This window comes from Phoxinus phoxinus (assembly GCF_949152265.1).
Source record: "Phoxinus phoxinus genome assembly, chromosome: 17".
Lineage (NCBI taxonomy): Eukaryota > Metazoa > Chordata > Actinopteri > Cypriniformes > Leuciscidae > Phoxinus > Phoxinus phoxinus.
In genome coordinates, this window is record NC_136892.1 from 15,713,926 (window position 1) to 15,731,563 (window position 17,638).

General features: G+C 40.9%; 1 protein-coding gene across 12 annotated transcripts in view; it reads left to right on the top strand.

Moving 5' to 3' along the window:
• Nucleotides 1–17,638, top strand: part of nrg2a (neuregulin 2a) — an 88,588-nt gene that overhangs the window by 22,413 nt on the left and 48,537 nt on the right. For 3 of the 12 annotated variants that reach the window (XM_079586825.1, XM_079586824.1, XM_079586826.1), the window contains exon 1: nt 9,981–10,212. The exons of 8 other annotated variants lie outside the window; for them this stretch is intronic. In XM_079586825.1, coding sequence (XP_079442951.1) covers nt 10,131–10,212 — 82 coding nt within the window. In that variant the 5' untranslated portion in view covers nt 9,981–10,130. Of the gene's footprint in view, nt 1–9,973; nt 10,213–17,638 lie in introns of those variants that run through there. One more of the 12 variants, XM_079586816.1, reaches the window with a different exon arrangement.

Below are 17,638 nucleotides of genomic sequence, written 5' to 3' on the forward strand. Positions count from 1 at the left end.
CTTATTCATCTAAAGCCCAGCCCATTAAATTACACTTTTACAGCAAAAGTAGAAGCGGTACAGTAAGAGATGATGATCAAAAAAGTTTGTTTGGAAAAGCTTTTACTTTTAATGATGATGAATTGTTGCCTTTGATATCATTATGCATGATGATATGAGTTTTGTAATGCATTTCAGTTTACATGAACTTGCAGGAGCACATGCTTAAAATGAATTGAATTGTTTGTTGGCGTGTGTGTGTGTGCTTTCCTGTAAAACTTAGCATATTCCGTTATTTAAAAATATGACAGTGATGTTTTTGATGATTTGGCTTTTAATCCATTATTAGAGCCTGATTACAACATCTTAAGTACCAAAGTCATTTATTTGAGTCCATACTGTAATACAGTAAGAAACACGAGACAAAAGCATAGCATGCGTAAAAAGACGAGCTGCATGATTTGAGATATACTGTCTTATAAGATTAAAACAGTTAAGATTAATCCTTACCATTATTAAAACATTTTTTGTTTATCAAAATTTAAGGTGTGAATTTAAAACAAACCTAAAACCTTAAACTCGTCTACCTCCTCTATTTCTTTGCTATGTACCCTTTCTTTTTTCTTTTTGTTTTCTATTAGAAAAACTTAACATTAAAGTGAGATGATTTCCCTGGAGCCACATGGATATCCTCTCGATATGTTCATTGAAAAATCCTGCAACTTTGCAGCAGATGTCTTATTAGATGTGTACATTGCAGTATCATCTGCCTTAAGTTGACATTCAACATCTAAATGTGTAGATGTCCTTTGCTGTTAAACGTTTACTTTTTGTTTATATGAAGATCACATTAAAACTTTCCCCCATACCTTCATAATTTGTTGTTGCTACTTTTAAAATGACTTTTTTTCATTTTAAACTATGAAAATCAGATACTGGTATGTTTAAAGATATGATCATCTAAACAAAAGTGTCTGCTAAATGCATCAATTAAATATTTATTGTTTGGAAATGATTTATATTTTTATTTTTATTTAAAAAAATTGCAACTACATTCCACCTCAGCAAACAAATTTGACCCCAAAAAGGGGAATTTAAATAAAATAAATTGTTATATGCATCTTTGAATGCTATAAAAGTTTCTTACAAAAATGCATTCTTTTCCATCACAGAATGCTATTGAACAAATGCATAATATGAATGCTGAAATTGTTCATGACTTTCAGAAAACATTGAACATTGTTTGTAGACATTCAAATTAAACTAGTAAATGCGAAACATGTGGTCTAAGAAAGTATAGAGCTAAACATGCTTATAGTTGAAGAATCACTCTTATATTCTCATGTTGCTGACAGTGTGAGTATAAATTTAACAACAACTATAAAATGCTACCCTGGTATTTTGGTGAAAACTATCGTTGCCATAGCAATTCTTCACAAGGGCCTATCGGGTCACAGGGTTTACCATGCGAGAATCTCTTCAGCGACGTGTTTGTGGAATCTGTTGTTTACGTGGAATAATTAATGCAGTAATTATGAGGGCTTTGGGAGGAAATGTGACGTGGATGCTTTTCCTTTCACACTAGTCACAGCATGTCAACAACACTCATATTCCCTAGTGCTTTTTATCGTGTTGTTTTGGCTCTGTAGCTCTCATTTCAGTTTTTTTTCTCTCTTTCACTTTTTTCATATTCATAGTCTTTTTTCTCTTTTTTTAGCACCCTGTCTTATCACAAACTCCGTATTTGTGAGGTGAGAGTCACCTGTGTGCCACTGTGCAGAGCAAGAGGTGAACTCAATGCAGTTGGCTGGAACTGTTCCCAGAATACGTTGTCATTGAACAAGTTGCCAGGAAGAAAGTAGATGCATACAGGGTGATTGCCTTCTCTCCTTGTTTCAAGATGCTCTCTGGCATTATTGTTGCTTGGAAAGCTGTTTCTCTCTTTAACGCAATGCTAGGTTTATCTGAAGTGGGAAAAAAGAGAGAAAGAAAACATTCCAGTGATTTAAACAGACATCGATTGAGATATTGCCTCTGTATTGATTTACCTCCAGTTGTAGATCTTGAGCATTGGCCTGAGCCAACTATCTGGGCAAAGGTTGTACATGTTCAGAGTGTCAGCAGAGATACAGCTTACCGTAAGTCTTGCTTTCATTCCTGTCTTATATTAATCTCTGGCTATGTTGCTGGTGTCATGTTGAGTGGCCTAGACTCAGGAGTTCAGGAGTGTGTCTATCTCCCCGTACAAACACACGCTCTTTCCGTCTGGTCTCTCTCATATTGTTGTTGAAAGATAGTTGGGACTGCAAAAATAATTTTCTTAATCAGTATTTATTTTACAAATATCGAAACATCTTTAAAACTATTTATTGACGCAAAGTTACATACGTTTTTTGAAGGGAATTATCTAGGTTTATACTTAAAAACAAGAAAAAAAATTCAACATTGCTGACAGTGGAGAGCAAGCAAATAAAAATGTTATGCCCTTGCTTGAAAATTGGTGTGCACAATGGTGGCTTTTTAGGCACTTCATTCTGCGAGTGCAATGTGTATGTGTGTGCATATTTTGCTAATATTTTTATTCTCTGGATGCTGTGGAATGCAAATCCTCTCCCCCGCGTGGTCCATCCGAGAGGAGAAGTGAGCCAAGGTCAGGGACATTTAGGGCTGAACGCGCCACATCCCACAAACAAAACTGCTCTACACACAACCTCCATCGGCCCAGCATTCCCAAACCTTCCCTCGCAGTTTGTCGTGTTTCCATGAATTCTAGGCTGCATCTCAGTTTTGCCTGGGCATCAACTTGTATCTAGAGTGCAGTATGTTGTATGTCTTATGTCCAGTTCAATTTCATCTTGCATTTTTATCTATTTATTTATTTCCAATCACTTTATTTATTTTACCCAGACAGCAAAGAATAGCCAGTTGTAGACGATGACTGATGAGGGACTGAGTCCGAATGAGTCCGTGCGCTTCTGGCATGCAGTGTTGCTGTCGTTGAAACAGCAGGGAGCGTATCTGTGACCGGGCCGTCTGCCTGTCCCACTGACATGGCACAGTTGCTCTCCGGGTTTCCTGTAATCCCTCCTCCCAAAAGAGCCGGAGCATGGAGGGGCCGTCCTGCCACTCGTACCCCGGGGCCACACACTTGATCTCTCACCAGCTCTCCCCTCAAATTATCTGAGGCCCCTCCGAAAGAAAACCTCAAGCCATTGGTTTTAACCAGCCGGGCCCCAGAGGACGCTTGCCGCTAGAAAAACTGTGTTTTTCAGGAAGGCTCTGCTACGCTGGAAGAGAAATTGAGAGATAAGCTGGGCCCTTGATAAGACGCAGCTCTTCTCGTAGAAGCGAGAACAGTAATGCAAATGATTGGTGTGTGTGTGTGGTAGTTTGGGGGGGGGGGGGGCATGCGTTTTTTTGGCAAGCATAGAGACTTTTGGCTTCCTCACTGTGACATGTTTGTGCTCCGCTCTGCGTACATTCTCCAGATAAAGGACGAGCTGAGAGCGCGCAAGGAATTTGATTTGATTTGAAGAATGCGGAGCTGGGAGCGGACGTGTGTGTCTTTGTGTGCGGAGGGGTATTGATAAGAACTGGACCCTTTCCCATGAGCATCCATTTCTTCTCTCCTTCCCAGCAAATCCTAGCAAATGTCACTATGCCAGTTGCCTTTTTTACAAACTAGACCTGGAAGGGCAAAAAAAAAGAGCGTGAGTGCATGTTTGTGCGCTAGCATGTTTACTTTCTGCCGAAAGGGCATACATTTGGCTTGCTATGCATTGGCCCTTTCCGAAGGCATGCGAACATCATGTGTATGTGTTTGTGTTAACGCTGCAACGGTGATGTGGGCGCTTGTTTGTTAAACTGCGTGAGAGTGTGTGGGAGTGTGTTTGTCTGTTCTCTTGAAACCGAGAGAGAGAAAGAGAGAAAAAACATGGATGGAGTAGATCTCTCCCTGACACTATCTCAAAAACAATCTGTCGCACACTCGGGTGAGACTCTAATGTATCACCCAAAGACTGCGGTATATCTGAGTGCCACATATTGAAGAGACTTGAATAACTGTCATACGGGATGGAGACAAAAGCCTACCACAAATAAAGAAAACATTCACAAATTAGACTATTGTTGGCATAGAGTAAAAGTATAGAGCTAGAAAATTTATTGGCATACTGTAGCTCAGATAATTTAGTGTTGGAGAAATATTTTAGGTGATACTGAGATCTCTGATACTGCAAAAATCAGAGGATAGTTTGATACATTCTTAAAGTGATACAAAAATTAACTGGACTGTTAAAAATGCCTCCGAAAGTAAATGTTATCATCATTTACTCACCTTTCCATACCTGTATGACTATCTTTCTTATACATAAATACATAAATAATACACTTTATGTTCAACAGAAGAATGCTTGCATGCATGATCTTGAGAATGTTTGGGTGGACAGTCCCTTTAATATCTCTTCTTTAACTAGAGTAGAGGCATATTAGATTACTATCTTTTTGTCAGGAGAAGAATCAGAAAAGCCATTCTCCATTTGTTGTCATAATTGTCTAGGAGAAATAGATATTTTCTTGTAAATTTTCTTTCATACAGGGTGTCATATTTACGCAAATGCCGTAGGGATACCTTGGTGTTGATTTGTCTTTTATGCAAAAATTTCAATGGACACAATTCTGACTATACATCTACATCCCTCACAGCCTTGTTTTTGATTGCATCAAATAAAATATTGAAAATACCCTTATTAAGGTCTAGGATTATGATCCTAATCAACAATGATGGTACAAACAGAGGATGAGCCACACTATCATGACGTGCATCTTTGAGGATCTTGGATTAGGTTAGTAAACCTTAAACAAGACGTGCAACTTGTTGTCGTGTCTTTGACTTCATTCCATTAGGCTTTACCCGTGTTTGTTTGTACTGTCATAGCTCTTAGCAGACATGTGAATCCCTCTGTGATCCGATGCACCTCGGTTAGCGTAAGCTATGAAAAGGCACCTCACAGCACTTGCCAGGGCTAAATTGTACCCTATTGGCTGCCGTGTTGCTATGCGTATCGCTATATGTCCTTTTTGGTGAAATGAATCTTTGATACATTGAGCACTCATCAGGGATACACTCTGATGGGGATGCATACCAGCCAGCCTCTCTGCCATCCTTTCATTCATAAATCATTTGAACACTGGCTGGATTGATTTGCCATTGCAGTGTGTGGAAGGCAGGGTATACAGTAGGGGCGGGGCTAAACGGTGGCAACTCTGATTGACAGCTGTGTGATGGGACAATCTGACAGCTTAAAAAGTGTGCAGTTGCAATGTCACTCTGCCTGTGAAGCATGCTCTCTCTTACCGTCTTTCTAACTGCTGCCTGCGTCTCTCGCCGCAGTGTTTCCCTGCGGACTAAGCAGCATGGACGTCTCTGTTTTCATGTGGTGCAATGTCTCTCTCTCTCTCTATCTCCTCCCTTGTTCTGAATGGTTTCCATGGTGACAGCTGTGCACAGTGAAAACGGTGCAGGGCTGAATTCACATCATCTCACCATTAACCACTTGAACGTATACGCATGAACACAGGGGTCAAGCTTTTTTACACGCAGTGCAGAAAGCTTACGCACATAACCACTTGTACTGAAACATATGCAGGTTGCCTGTGAACAATCCTTAGTCTCTGTTGCATGCAATGCTTGCAATCACTTACACTCATTCTGCCTTTTCATTCACACGTCTTATTGCTTGTGGTCACAAACACAGGTGGTTGTTTACTACAACACACACGGCTGTGCGGTTAGAAGTTCAATGGCTCATCTGCCCGAGATTTGACCACTGCAGTGGTACAAGAGGGTCTTTCTGACTTTGATTGGTCAAGCTTTTGTAAGTGCCCCGAGACATCCCGTCTTGGACTCCACACTCTGCCTGTGCGTAGACAAGGGCACCTGGAACCGCATATCCTTCCTTTACCATTACGGATGTGTGTGATGTTTTCAATGAGATTTACCTTCAAAGAGATTGAACTAGAGATTCAATTCTAGAGATTCAACTCTTTTCCGACCCTTAAGGAGCTCCGCATTAGAAACATGCCGTGCTCCCGGGCACCGGGCCTGGGCACCATGATCGTTCACAGATGATCTACGTACAGACTAGTTCAAGCTGTCTTTAAAATGTAGGGAGGGCACAGTCTTGGGCCTGATTGTGCACATCTGCATCCAATGATATTGTGTACACGTCTTATTTAGAATCCGCACCCCATCATGGATGACAATCTCCACGGTTCCGTCCGTCAAGGTACCACCTAATGCAACTGTTGGGCATTTCAGCAGAGTGTCGAAATCGACAGTACATCTACGATTTTTCTACTTTATCCTTGCCTCTGCAGTGCCTCTGCACCCCCCGGGTGCACTTGATTCACCTCTGTCAAGTCAACAGGCGAGTGTTAAACGCAGGGATCTGCATCCCTTTACCTCCCACTCAGATCCACCATCTCCCCCCACACACACCATGCCCTAGGAGAAACACACTGATCTAAACAACCAGATGGGTGTTTAAAACCATTAGGTCTCCAAAGATAAACTCGCCAAGCTTGTGAAATGCCAGTAGTGTCTCGGGGCGGTATATATTTGTGATGGTGTGCAGGTACTGCGGGAGGCTGGTAGAGGGGGAGGTGGGCTACACTTATCCGGGGGGGGGGGGGGGGGCAGCAAATTGTATGGGGCCTGGTTGTGAGGGTACAGGAGTGGGAGTGATCCAGGAAAATCCAATCCAGGACTTTTAAGGGGGTGGCTCCTCATTCTCTTTATTTACTCTTAATGTCAGGCATCCCCACCCACCCGATCAGAGCAGCGAGTGCCTTGGGGCAACCTAAGTTGAGAAACAGCAGATGCTTTTTAATGGAGGAAAAGAGGAATATTTTGAGAGATTTCCAAGAGAGGGAAAGAGAGGGGGATACGGATGGGAAGAGAGCTAATGACAGAATAGAACAGGGAAAGCGTGACAGTGCCCCTATTTTTGAGAACTATCTCCTGTATTGTTTTTGTTTGAATGGCTGTCATTATGGCGAGCAATTCGTCCATACAAATGCTTGTCAGTCTTTTATTTCACCTTGAGCTGGAGGGCTTTGTGCTTCTTGCCAGTTGGGTGGTTCACAGCAAAAATAAAGCAGAGCAAGTGACTGATACACCCACATTTTTTTTCTCTTTCTCCTCCTTTTGTTCGGTAACAGCATATTGCAACATAGCACTGGTGGTATTGTATCCCGTGATGTCAGCCCCACCCACCAGAAATGCTCAATACCTGTGTAGTAAATGTAACAATTTCACTGTACGTCAGGGCATATCTAACACTGGAGCCTTACTGCATTTCAAGGAGGATAATAATCTTTTAAGGGAGTTCCTCTTTGAAAGAACAGCACCTGTATTCGGATATCTCACACTTCTGTATGTATATACGTACACACACATAGGTGCCAGAGAGCAGGTCGGGTGACAAGTCCCATCATGCCTGGCAACAAAAGGAGGGTGACCCACACATTGCGCTCAGTGTCATTACCGTTGACAGATTCACTCACCACAAGGAGGTTGTCATCAGGGAAGCACTTCCAGACACACACACACACACACACACATGTACGCACACACACGGTTTATGCCTACAACGTGGTCCTTTGATCTTCTCTAAAGTGAAGGCTTGCACTGCATGGTCAGATGTGTTGGGACATGCCAGTTACCCCCCCCCCCCCCCCCCACCTCCCTGTGCACACACACACACACACACACACACACACATACAATCCCATCAGCTGAATAATGACATGGCTGTGAGGAGGGTAGAGTCATGAGAGGCAATGGCTAGGTCCTGATACCACAGCAAGTCCTGTGAATCACTTCGTATGGGACGTAATCCTCCACTTCCCCCATCATGATTTCATTCTCATCACCATCTACACATCCATCTATTTCTGCTAGCACACCCCTGAACTGTTTACCTTTCATTCATGTTGATGAAACATTGCTCGGTGGAATTATGAAATGCCTCTATTTTTGGGATCAAGGTGCAGGTTCCTTGATGGGTGTTTTTAGATGACAGGATTCTTTTGTTGCAGAATGATGTGGAGAGGTTTGTTTACAGAATGACATCATGTCAGGCAGATGTTGGTCTTGATGCATCTTGCACGATTAGAATGGTGATATGAGTTTGTTTTGAGGAAACCCTTATAAAGCCACTTTTGATACTATATCTTGCGTCTCTTATCTAAGCTTTGGTGCCTTGCTTAGAGGCACAACGATACCACATGGGATTTGAACCCGTAAAACACTGTTGCTGTCGGCATTAACGCTATCTGAGCTTAGCAATCACCCTTTGATTGAAGTGGAAAATGTGTCTTCTAAAATATTAATTCTTTTAGTGTATCGTCATTGTTTGTTATTTGAAAATTGCATTCCACATGGGCCATGACATGACATAACCTGTATGTTATAAAGCTCACAATTCATAGAAAACTTGTCAGTATTAGTCACAAGGGATAAGACAGAGAATTTAATGAATTGTACTGTGATGTGTATTTCATTTGCTGCACATCGTAGAGTTCAGTGCTCTTGAACATCTTTCATTCCAGTGCTGGTGTCATATAAACGTCAGTTCAGCTGTTTTTCCTGTTTAGCTCTTTATTCCTCCCTAGTAATATTTTTTTGGAGAGGAGGTATGATGGCCTCTGATATTTTCATCTCAAGAATCATGTGACTGGCTTCCAGCCAACCAGTGCCCCAAGCTTTTGGATGGACCCTTTAAAACGGTCCACGTGGGACTGCTAGATTTATACCAGATTTATTCCCATAACTGTAGTTTAGATTTCTGCACATTTCTTTCTTTTATTTTTCCTCACTATCTTCATAAAGTCTGTCTTCCCTTATTTATTTCATTATTCTGTCCATCATATCTTTTTTCCTGTCTTCCTTTCTGTCTTTCCTTTTTATTTACCTTCCTGTATTTTTCCTGTCTGTATTCTTCCTGTGTTTCCTTCTTTTTCATTATTTTGTCCTTCATGTCTTTCTGCCTATCTATCCTTCCTTCTTTCCTTCCTATCTGTCTGTCGACTGTATGTTTGTCTTGTTCCTTTTTCTGTCCTTCCTTCCTTCCTTCCTTCCTTTTTATTCTTAAACTTTTAGTTCCCTTCCTCCCTGTTTGTCTTCTTCCTGTTGTTTTCTTTCTTTCTTTCTTTCTTTCTTTCTTTCTTTCTTTCTTTCTTTCTTTCTTTCTTTCTTTCTTTCTTTCTTTCTTTCTTTCTTTCTTTCAATATCTCTTGCTGCACAGGTATTGGAGGTGTAACACTGTGGCCTTATTTTTCTGTGCTCTCACAAGGTTCCCACTCTGGTTGCGTGCTACCTGCTGGGATTCCTGACGACACTCTAGCTGGGAGAGACACTATCAGGAACATGTTGTGACTCGTTTACAGTAGAGGATGGGAAACTGGGAGCAAAGCAGAAAGAGAGAGAGAGAGAGAGAGAGAGAGCAGGAGAGGTAGAGAGGGACATTAAAGGCTATAAACGGAAAGAGAGAGAACAGTAGGATTGTTTTGTGTCATGTCGTATGCATTATTTTAATAAAACGGAATTTTGACCTTTTTTGTTGCTGTGTCACCGAATGCTTTTTGTATGTCTGCGGGTTCTAGAGCAGTGTGTGGGGGAGAGATCAGCTAGGGGTCCGCTTTACAGATCCGCTGAGGTGTGGATTCGGCAATCTTCTCTCCTGCAGCCCTGAGATACGGGAAGAGAGGTGGAAAGGGACAGGGCCACGAGGTGCATGTGAACTGAGAAGGCACCAGCTTCAGGGCCTGGAAGACATTGAAAGATCTGAAAGATCCAGGCAGGGAACAGTTAATTGCTTGACAGCAATGGGAAATGCCTCCCTTTGCTCCCTTTGCTCCCTCCCTCCCTTTCTTCCCCTCCCCTTCTCTCTCTCTCTCTCTCTCTCTCTCTCTTTTCTACTGTCTTCCCCTCGCTATTTGTGATGTGAGAGAGTGAGTGTATATAGGAGCCCAAACGCTCTGACAAGTTCAGAGTTTCAAGTGCGCCAGTCACACTCCCCATAGGACTATTTGTATTTCCTTTCCATTGTGGATTTACATTTTTCTCTCTTGTTTTTGGTACTGACACAATGTCAGAAGGTAAGAAGAAGGAACGGAATGGGAAAAAAAAGGGAAAGAAAGGACCAAAGGAGAGCCAAGATCCTACACAAGGTAAATAGAAAACATACACAAGGTATGTGTGCCTGTGGCAGAAGGGGGTTCTGGGGTGTGAGACATGTGAAAGTATCTCTTCCCTTGTCTTGTCAAAGCTTGCTGCATATGCTTGTCACACAGGTGGACATCTTAAAGCAGTCAACGTGTAGCAGCATATCTAGCCTTTGTGGCATAAGTGTGCAATTGTTGTATTAATGTGTGGTTTGCGTGCAAGCCAGATCCCCATTCAGTGTGGCGTGGTTGATAAACTCCTACTCCGGTTTTCCTATGTCACGAGTGGTGGCGTTTTTTCCCAGCACTCTCACCTACACCACTCACCTGGTTTCAGCATTTTGTCGCCTAATGAGTTGCATTGTTACCGAGATTCAGCCAAATTGTGGGCTGCCTCTCATAGACATTCATTCCTCAAGTACTTGTAAAGGGCTTGTTCTTATTTCTGCACTGGTGCTGACTCTCTGCACTTCTGAAAGTGGCTGCCACACATTTTCTCCATTAGATTGCACTTTAGGGAGATGGTCGTTGCTGTGAAACCTTTCAAACGTCATGGCTTAGATTTTCTTGAATGGGGGCTGAAGAGTTTGAGCTCCTTCTCTTTCACTCTGCCCTGCTGCAAGTCACGGCTTGTCACTGCAGTCTGACCCTGAGGTCGAGGAGGGAGACTCAGCAGGAGAGAGGCAAATCCCCTATTGCCTGGTCACATACCCCACTATGCTAGTTTATGATGGGATGATTCACACTTCTCATAGAAGACTCCCGTCTTTCCCCTGTTCCCATTATGCTCATTCAACGTGGCACATGCCTTATAGTTTTTTTTAGTCAAGTGTATTGAGTGCAATTCAGAAAAACATTTTGTTTAAAAGGTTTCACTTTATTTTGATGGTCCCTTTAACACATTATGTTGACTATAAGTAACGTTGCTCCTACATGTCTACTAACTCTCATTAGAGTGTTAGTAGAGTATTAGTAGACTGGTAGAGTTAGGGTTAGAAAAAGTCGACATGTAGTTGCAAAGTCACTTATAGTCAGTATAATGTCTGTTGGAGGAGCATCACAATAAAGAGTTAGCAGATATTAAGCAGACAGTCTACTAAGTCTAATAAGAATTAGTTGACAGGTAGTTGCAAAGTTACTTATTGTCATCAGAATATTCAAAAGGGACCATCAAAATAAAGGGTTACCGTTTAAAACGTGACAGAATTCACCCATTCACATTTATGTCCATTATAATTTACTCTAAACCTCAAAATTCTGACATCATTTTAATACCTTGAAACACATAGTGTACTATTTAGCAGTGCAGTACAACAAGAGGTATTACATATGGTCAAAGCTGATATTTCCCATCCAACCAATGTGCATTCACTCTGGCTGTCAGTTTAATTTGAATTCCGTTTAGTATATTAAGAAATAGATTGTATATTATGCTGGGATTTGAACCGGGATTCCCTTGTACGCTAATCAAAAGCTATACCACTAGAATAGTGCATCTTATACTCCCTAGAGCAACTACTAAGTGTTCGTCACATTGAGGTGAGGAGCTGCTACAGTCCAAATGGCAGGTCCCTTCCGAGTTATTTTGAGTGCTTGGTAGAATCACCTTGATATTATACTCTTCAATTGCATTAGCGGGTGAGGACAAGGAGGCTTAGTATTGTGCTGTCTTTCTCTCTCCCACAACTTCCCCCCCACCTTTCATTCATTATACAGACATGTAAAAGTCTTTCAGTGTCTGATCCCTTTAGGATGGTGTTCTGTACCCTGTGTGCCCGGAGGCTTGATTTGAGGGGAACTCTGAAAGAGAGAGTATTGTGTTTCCCAGCTTTTATGTGGTCCTAATTTCTGACGTTTGACACGCTTAACCTCCCAATACTAACACAGGTGTAATTTCACAGTGTGCTTGTGGTTGTGTAAGACATAACATTGTATGGATGGTGTTTGTTTGTTTTTTCTGCTGTGGTCATAGATATTCATCAAAGTGTGTGTCGTGGTACAGAAGAACAGTGTCTTAGAGCGATACTAATCACCTGTGCTGTGTCTACGGAAACAAAGCACAGAGTGAATAAAAAAAGAGTGCCCAGGAGAAGTTATACTGTGCCTCCTGAGAGAAAAGATATTGGCGTTAACCCTGTGTGTAGTTGTGTTTTTCTGGTTTGGTTTACACTACATCTTCTTGCTAAATTTATCCGAGTCCTGATTTAGCTCAGTTCTGAATTTGAAATGACATGAAAGCATAGCGGGATTCATGACTGACTTAACAAAGTACTTACCGAATCAGAGAATACGCATTTGATAATTCTGAGAAATGGCGTGCTTTCCTCTGATCTATTTAAAAAAACAAAACAAACAAAAGGATTTTAAACTATACACATATTTGAAGTGATTGATTGTGTTAACATGTGGCTATATTTGGCATACGCACTACGAAACTGATTGCCAAGACCACACATGCATATGGCTTTCTGTCATTGTGTCTACCTTAATCGTTCCTCTCTGAGTGATAAACCACATTTTAGTTTATACACAAGAATATCTGGAAATTGTTCTCTGTTCCTGGATATGTTGATACAGATATTCTGCTCAGTTTTGTGATCATGTACTCTACATATTGGTTGGGTTTTATTTAGTCTGTCGAATAACTGTGGCTAGATAGGAACTGCTGAGACTTAAATGTTCACATTTGCCTCTCAGATTTTGATGGTCTCTTTAGATTTTCTGTGATCATTTTCAAGCTGTACTTATCTTGTTTATATTAATAAGTGTTCGAATAAGGAAGAGGAAACTATTAAGGGTTTTTTATGTGATGAATCATATATTTACATATCATGCCTATTTTGGATATTATAGCAGTGTGTGGAATCCTATCTGATTGGCAACACGCGAGTGGCGCATTGACCGTGGCTCTCCATGACGGTTGAATCACACAGCTCGAAGTCGTGAGAGATAGCACGGCATCTCCTCAGGCTATAGATATTTACTGTTCCTCTAAAACAGGCTTTGCCTTCAGTAAAAATGCATACGTGTGAATTGTGTGTGGGTGAGACTGAGAGCTGAAACATGCTACTTGTTCTAAAGGTATATCCCCATGTGAAGAAATATCCTGGAGTTAGGAGGGTATATCCTCATGAAAGAATGTTTTGCATTTGTTTATTTTTGTACCATTTTTGCATGCAGAATTGTATCCATTTCCATGGATAGGAAGTGTTTCAGGATCATGTTTGGCACAAAAGGAATACCTTCTGAAACTAAGTTGTAAAGTAGCCTAAGCCTTCTATCAATATTGTTCATTTATTTTTTATTTTTTTAAATCTTATGTTAGGCAAATGAGGGGCGAATTCATGAAATTATTTCATCCTTTTTTGTGTGGTATTTCAGTCCAAAAACAACTAACCACATGCAATCTAATAATTCACGTAATTCAATTAATTGTCATTTCAGCAGAAACATGGCATTTTTTAAATATAATTGTGCCTTTTTTCAATGTAAAACTCTATATATAAAGCACTATTTGATTGGTGCAATAAATGTCACACTATTACCAACCGCAGAAGGCATTCAATAAATACAATTTTATTATATTGTTTATATTTTTGATTGAATTTTTTCGCAGCGATGGAGAAGATCATTATAACCAGCCATATAGACACAATTGCGCTGTCTACATTTCAAAGCACATATTCAATGTTGATCACAGTGGTGGAGGAATGCTGTACAGTCTCAATAAAGTATGCCATATTGAGGTAGTGTACTGCATTATCTACAGCCAGTACTCAGAAAAGACCTCATGTCATTCAGTATGTTCACCACAACATTTTTGCATAAAATATTTACATAGGACTGAATCAGGTACTCAAACAACTGACAGTTCCTTCTTAGTCAATTCCCCCCAGAATATTTATTCAGTATGCTAGCATTGTAATTTTGCATTGTTACGTCAAAAGAAAAGTAAGCTGCCAAATTCCATTGCACAAGCATATTTGCATTTTTGCCCCGTTGTGAAATATTCCTTGATGAACCAGGTTTTTTGTGGCTACTTGCCATACCAAGCACACGTTTGCTTAACATTTGAAGTAGAGTTGCAACCTCAGCTGCAATTGTTTAATTTACTCACTTTGCCTAAAAACTTAGAAAGAGAGAAACCTGTACACTTGATTATATTTCAAACTTGGGTATACTTGGTATGAATACTATGAAAGCTAAAAGAGTTTACAACTCTCAATCCTGACTTTTTCTCAGAATTGTGAGATATAAACTCGCAATTCTGAGAAAAAAAGTATCTCTCCTCAGAATTGGACTTTATTACTCGTAATTACGTGTATATCTCACAATTCGGACAAAAGAAGTCAGAAAGAATTGTGAGATAGAAACTCGCAATTGCGAGAAAAAAGTCAGGATTGCAAGTTTATATCTTGCAATTCTGACATTAAAATTGCGAGTTTGTATCTTTCAATTGTGAGAGTAAAGTATTGCAATTACTTTTAGGGCTATTTTCTTTCTTATCTTTTGTGGCAGAAACAAGTTTCCATAGAATACAGTGAAAAGTGAAAAATCAAATCAATTGCAATAAAGAGAAGTCTTATTAAACCTGCTGCAGCAGGATCCTAAAATAACGCTAAAATAAAGTCCCAGTGAAGCAGGGTTGCCAGGTCTGTGCAAGAAAAGTAACCCAATGGCCAGTCAAAAGTAGCCCACAAATAACCCAATGCAATTTTCTCCATCAGCCAGCTGAATTCTTCACTGAATTTGTACGTCTGGGGGTCAATTTTGGGGTGTTGGAGCGCCGAAATCGTGCTTAGGGGGTGGAAAGCAACCGGTGGAAAAAATGTTTTACCCTCGGCAATAACTTAAAATTAGTCCAATTCCACGAGAAAATCACGGAAGTGACGTGCCTTGAAATGCGCGGCATTATTCAATATGTTGACGTAATTTCCACTGAAACAGGAAGACAGCCGGTGACATATCAAACAGCTCCTCCCCCCTCCCTCCAAAAAAAAAGCTTGGCCAGAGCCTTTGAGATGAACTCAGTAAAGCCGACTAATCTCAAACAATTTCTCCTCCTGATATCCTCCCGTATTGCTTTAAAATATAAAATTTTGGTCTGCGCCAACTCACGCATTTGATCCGTTCTCTAATTTTGTATCTCTGCCCCGAGCAGACTGGTGCGTTGCAGCGGTTCGCGTGACACTAACGGGAAACCAGACTTCATTCGTTCCAATGGAAAGCATTATTTACACTGTCTGAATCATTCCCTATCCCCTATATAGTGCACTATATGCCGTTCACCATGTAGAAAATGTGGATTTGACGATTTTAGCCGCAGCTTCAGCGTCCATTTATAATGTAGGAGGCGGGACGCTTCAGATTCTTGAAAGCATTTGATTGGAGAGAATTTCTGATGATTTTTTGAATGCTTATATCTTCTAGATAGGAATTGTGTCATTGTTTTGGAGCACACTATAGATCAATTTTGATTTCATGGCGACTTGGCAAAAATCCAGTGAATTATTTTGTGTTGTCACTCTCAACAGGAGCACAACAGCCATAGACACAAACTGAGATCTTCAAGAACACACACATGCCACACACCCGTGTGTAAAACACCTCCAGCACGATTCTGCACCTTACTCTGACAGCTATTGCGTGAGGAATTTTCTTGGAATACTTAAACTATGTATCCAAACGAAATATGTGTCATAACATGAAAGTGAAAATAAACGTTTGGTTCCTTGGAAACAGCGGGAAGGTGAAAGAACTGCGATTTGTGCCATGGCTAGATGGCAAAGATTGTATGGTTACACCTTTTTTTCATAATCCTTCCCGTTCTCCTGACTGCAGAATGAATCCGGCAGCTTAAACTGAGCTTTGGCACTGTCCCTCAGGTTATGCATTTCCAAGCCGTTTCTGAATTACAGGCAGGGCCACCGAGACCGTGTCATGTGTCTAGTAAAAGTGTGACAGTTGTGTTAAAGCTCTGATGAAATACGCTACCTGAGGGGTGGTATGGAGAAATAATCTACATGCTCAGGAAGTGCAAACAAACATTCCCGCCACAGTAGCAGAAGCCATAAACTCTAAGAAAAATGTTTTTCCATCTCTGCTGGTGATTATTTAGTCTGTATAGTGCTTTATTCTTCCTTAAATTGAGACATGAGTATGCGTGATATATCACGTGCACATGTGGCATTAGTTATGGCTTGCCATTTAAGTGTGATTTGACAGTTTTCAGCGCTTAGTTTAATAAACCACATACTTCTGTTTGATCTTCTTTTATGAGTTTGAATGGTCTAGAATGACTCTGTCATGGAGAATGACTACATAAAGCTCTGAGTATTACTCTGGAGTCGGGAAAACATGTAACGTACAAATCAGACGCCCCACCCTTCTTATCTGAACACGGGCAAGTATCACCCTGCATGTACAAAAGCAACTCGGAACAAGATGCCTCATGTTAGTCGTTCTCCATAGAACCCTCACATACATGTCATATCCTTAAACACGACCTTCTTGATCCCCAATTCAACCCCAATGCACACTACTTAGCCAGTATGCGTCTGTCGCTCACACTTAAAAAGTCTCAGTGACAGATGTTGGGCAGCATGTAATGCAAGACACGCACTTATTCGGCATACATTCATCATGGGATGTGTTGCACAACACAGTCACTCCAAAGGCATGCTGAGTAATGATGCAGGTGCCCTGAGTTTGGGGTGAGAAAAAGCTACAATTTAACAATGAAATAAAATAAAAGAACAGACCGTTGCGTACTCATCCAGCTTCGAGATGGATGATAAAATCAGTTTGGGTCACATTAAGCCTCAGATAGCAAAGTTTTCAGGTTGTTTTTCCAAGTGACTTTGTGTTGGGTATCATAAAATCTAATTCCTTTTTAGCCAGTGTTGATGTTTGTTTCTTTATTAAACATCTTAAACTTTTCTGTTTAATTAAATGAAAACTGTGCTTATTGCATTCAAGGGGTTTTCAGGCGATTAAATCAGTATGGCTTTCAGCACAAATATACAGGGAGATTACACTGTGTTTAAATATTTGACTAAAGAACTGCGTTGCTGGCGCACTGTATCCCATCGGTCTATTGGCCTCTAATGGGTAACCACAGCAGTGAGTATTAAATGGTGTGGAGCAGAACTACATCGGACACTTGGTGGTTTTTCTGAGAGAATGTACATCACTAGAGCCTGTCATGGGAAACCTGAGACGTTATTCGACTGACAGTACAACCCAAACATTGTGCCAGAACCTGTCATGTTACTTTGAGGTACGCAACATCAGAACAGACTGCACCATTCAGACATGAAAGCAGACGTTCAGATAAAACAGCTGCCTTTACTGGGACGGGGAATTGGGACAGTAGTTCCAAAATTAGGATGACTGCTGATTGTTTTAGAAACCTCTGTCAAGATTGTAATTG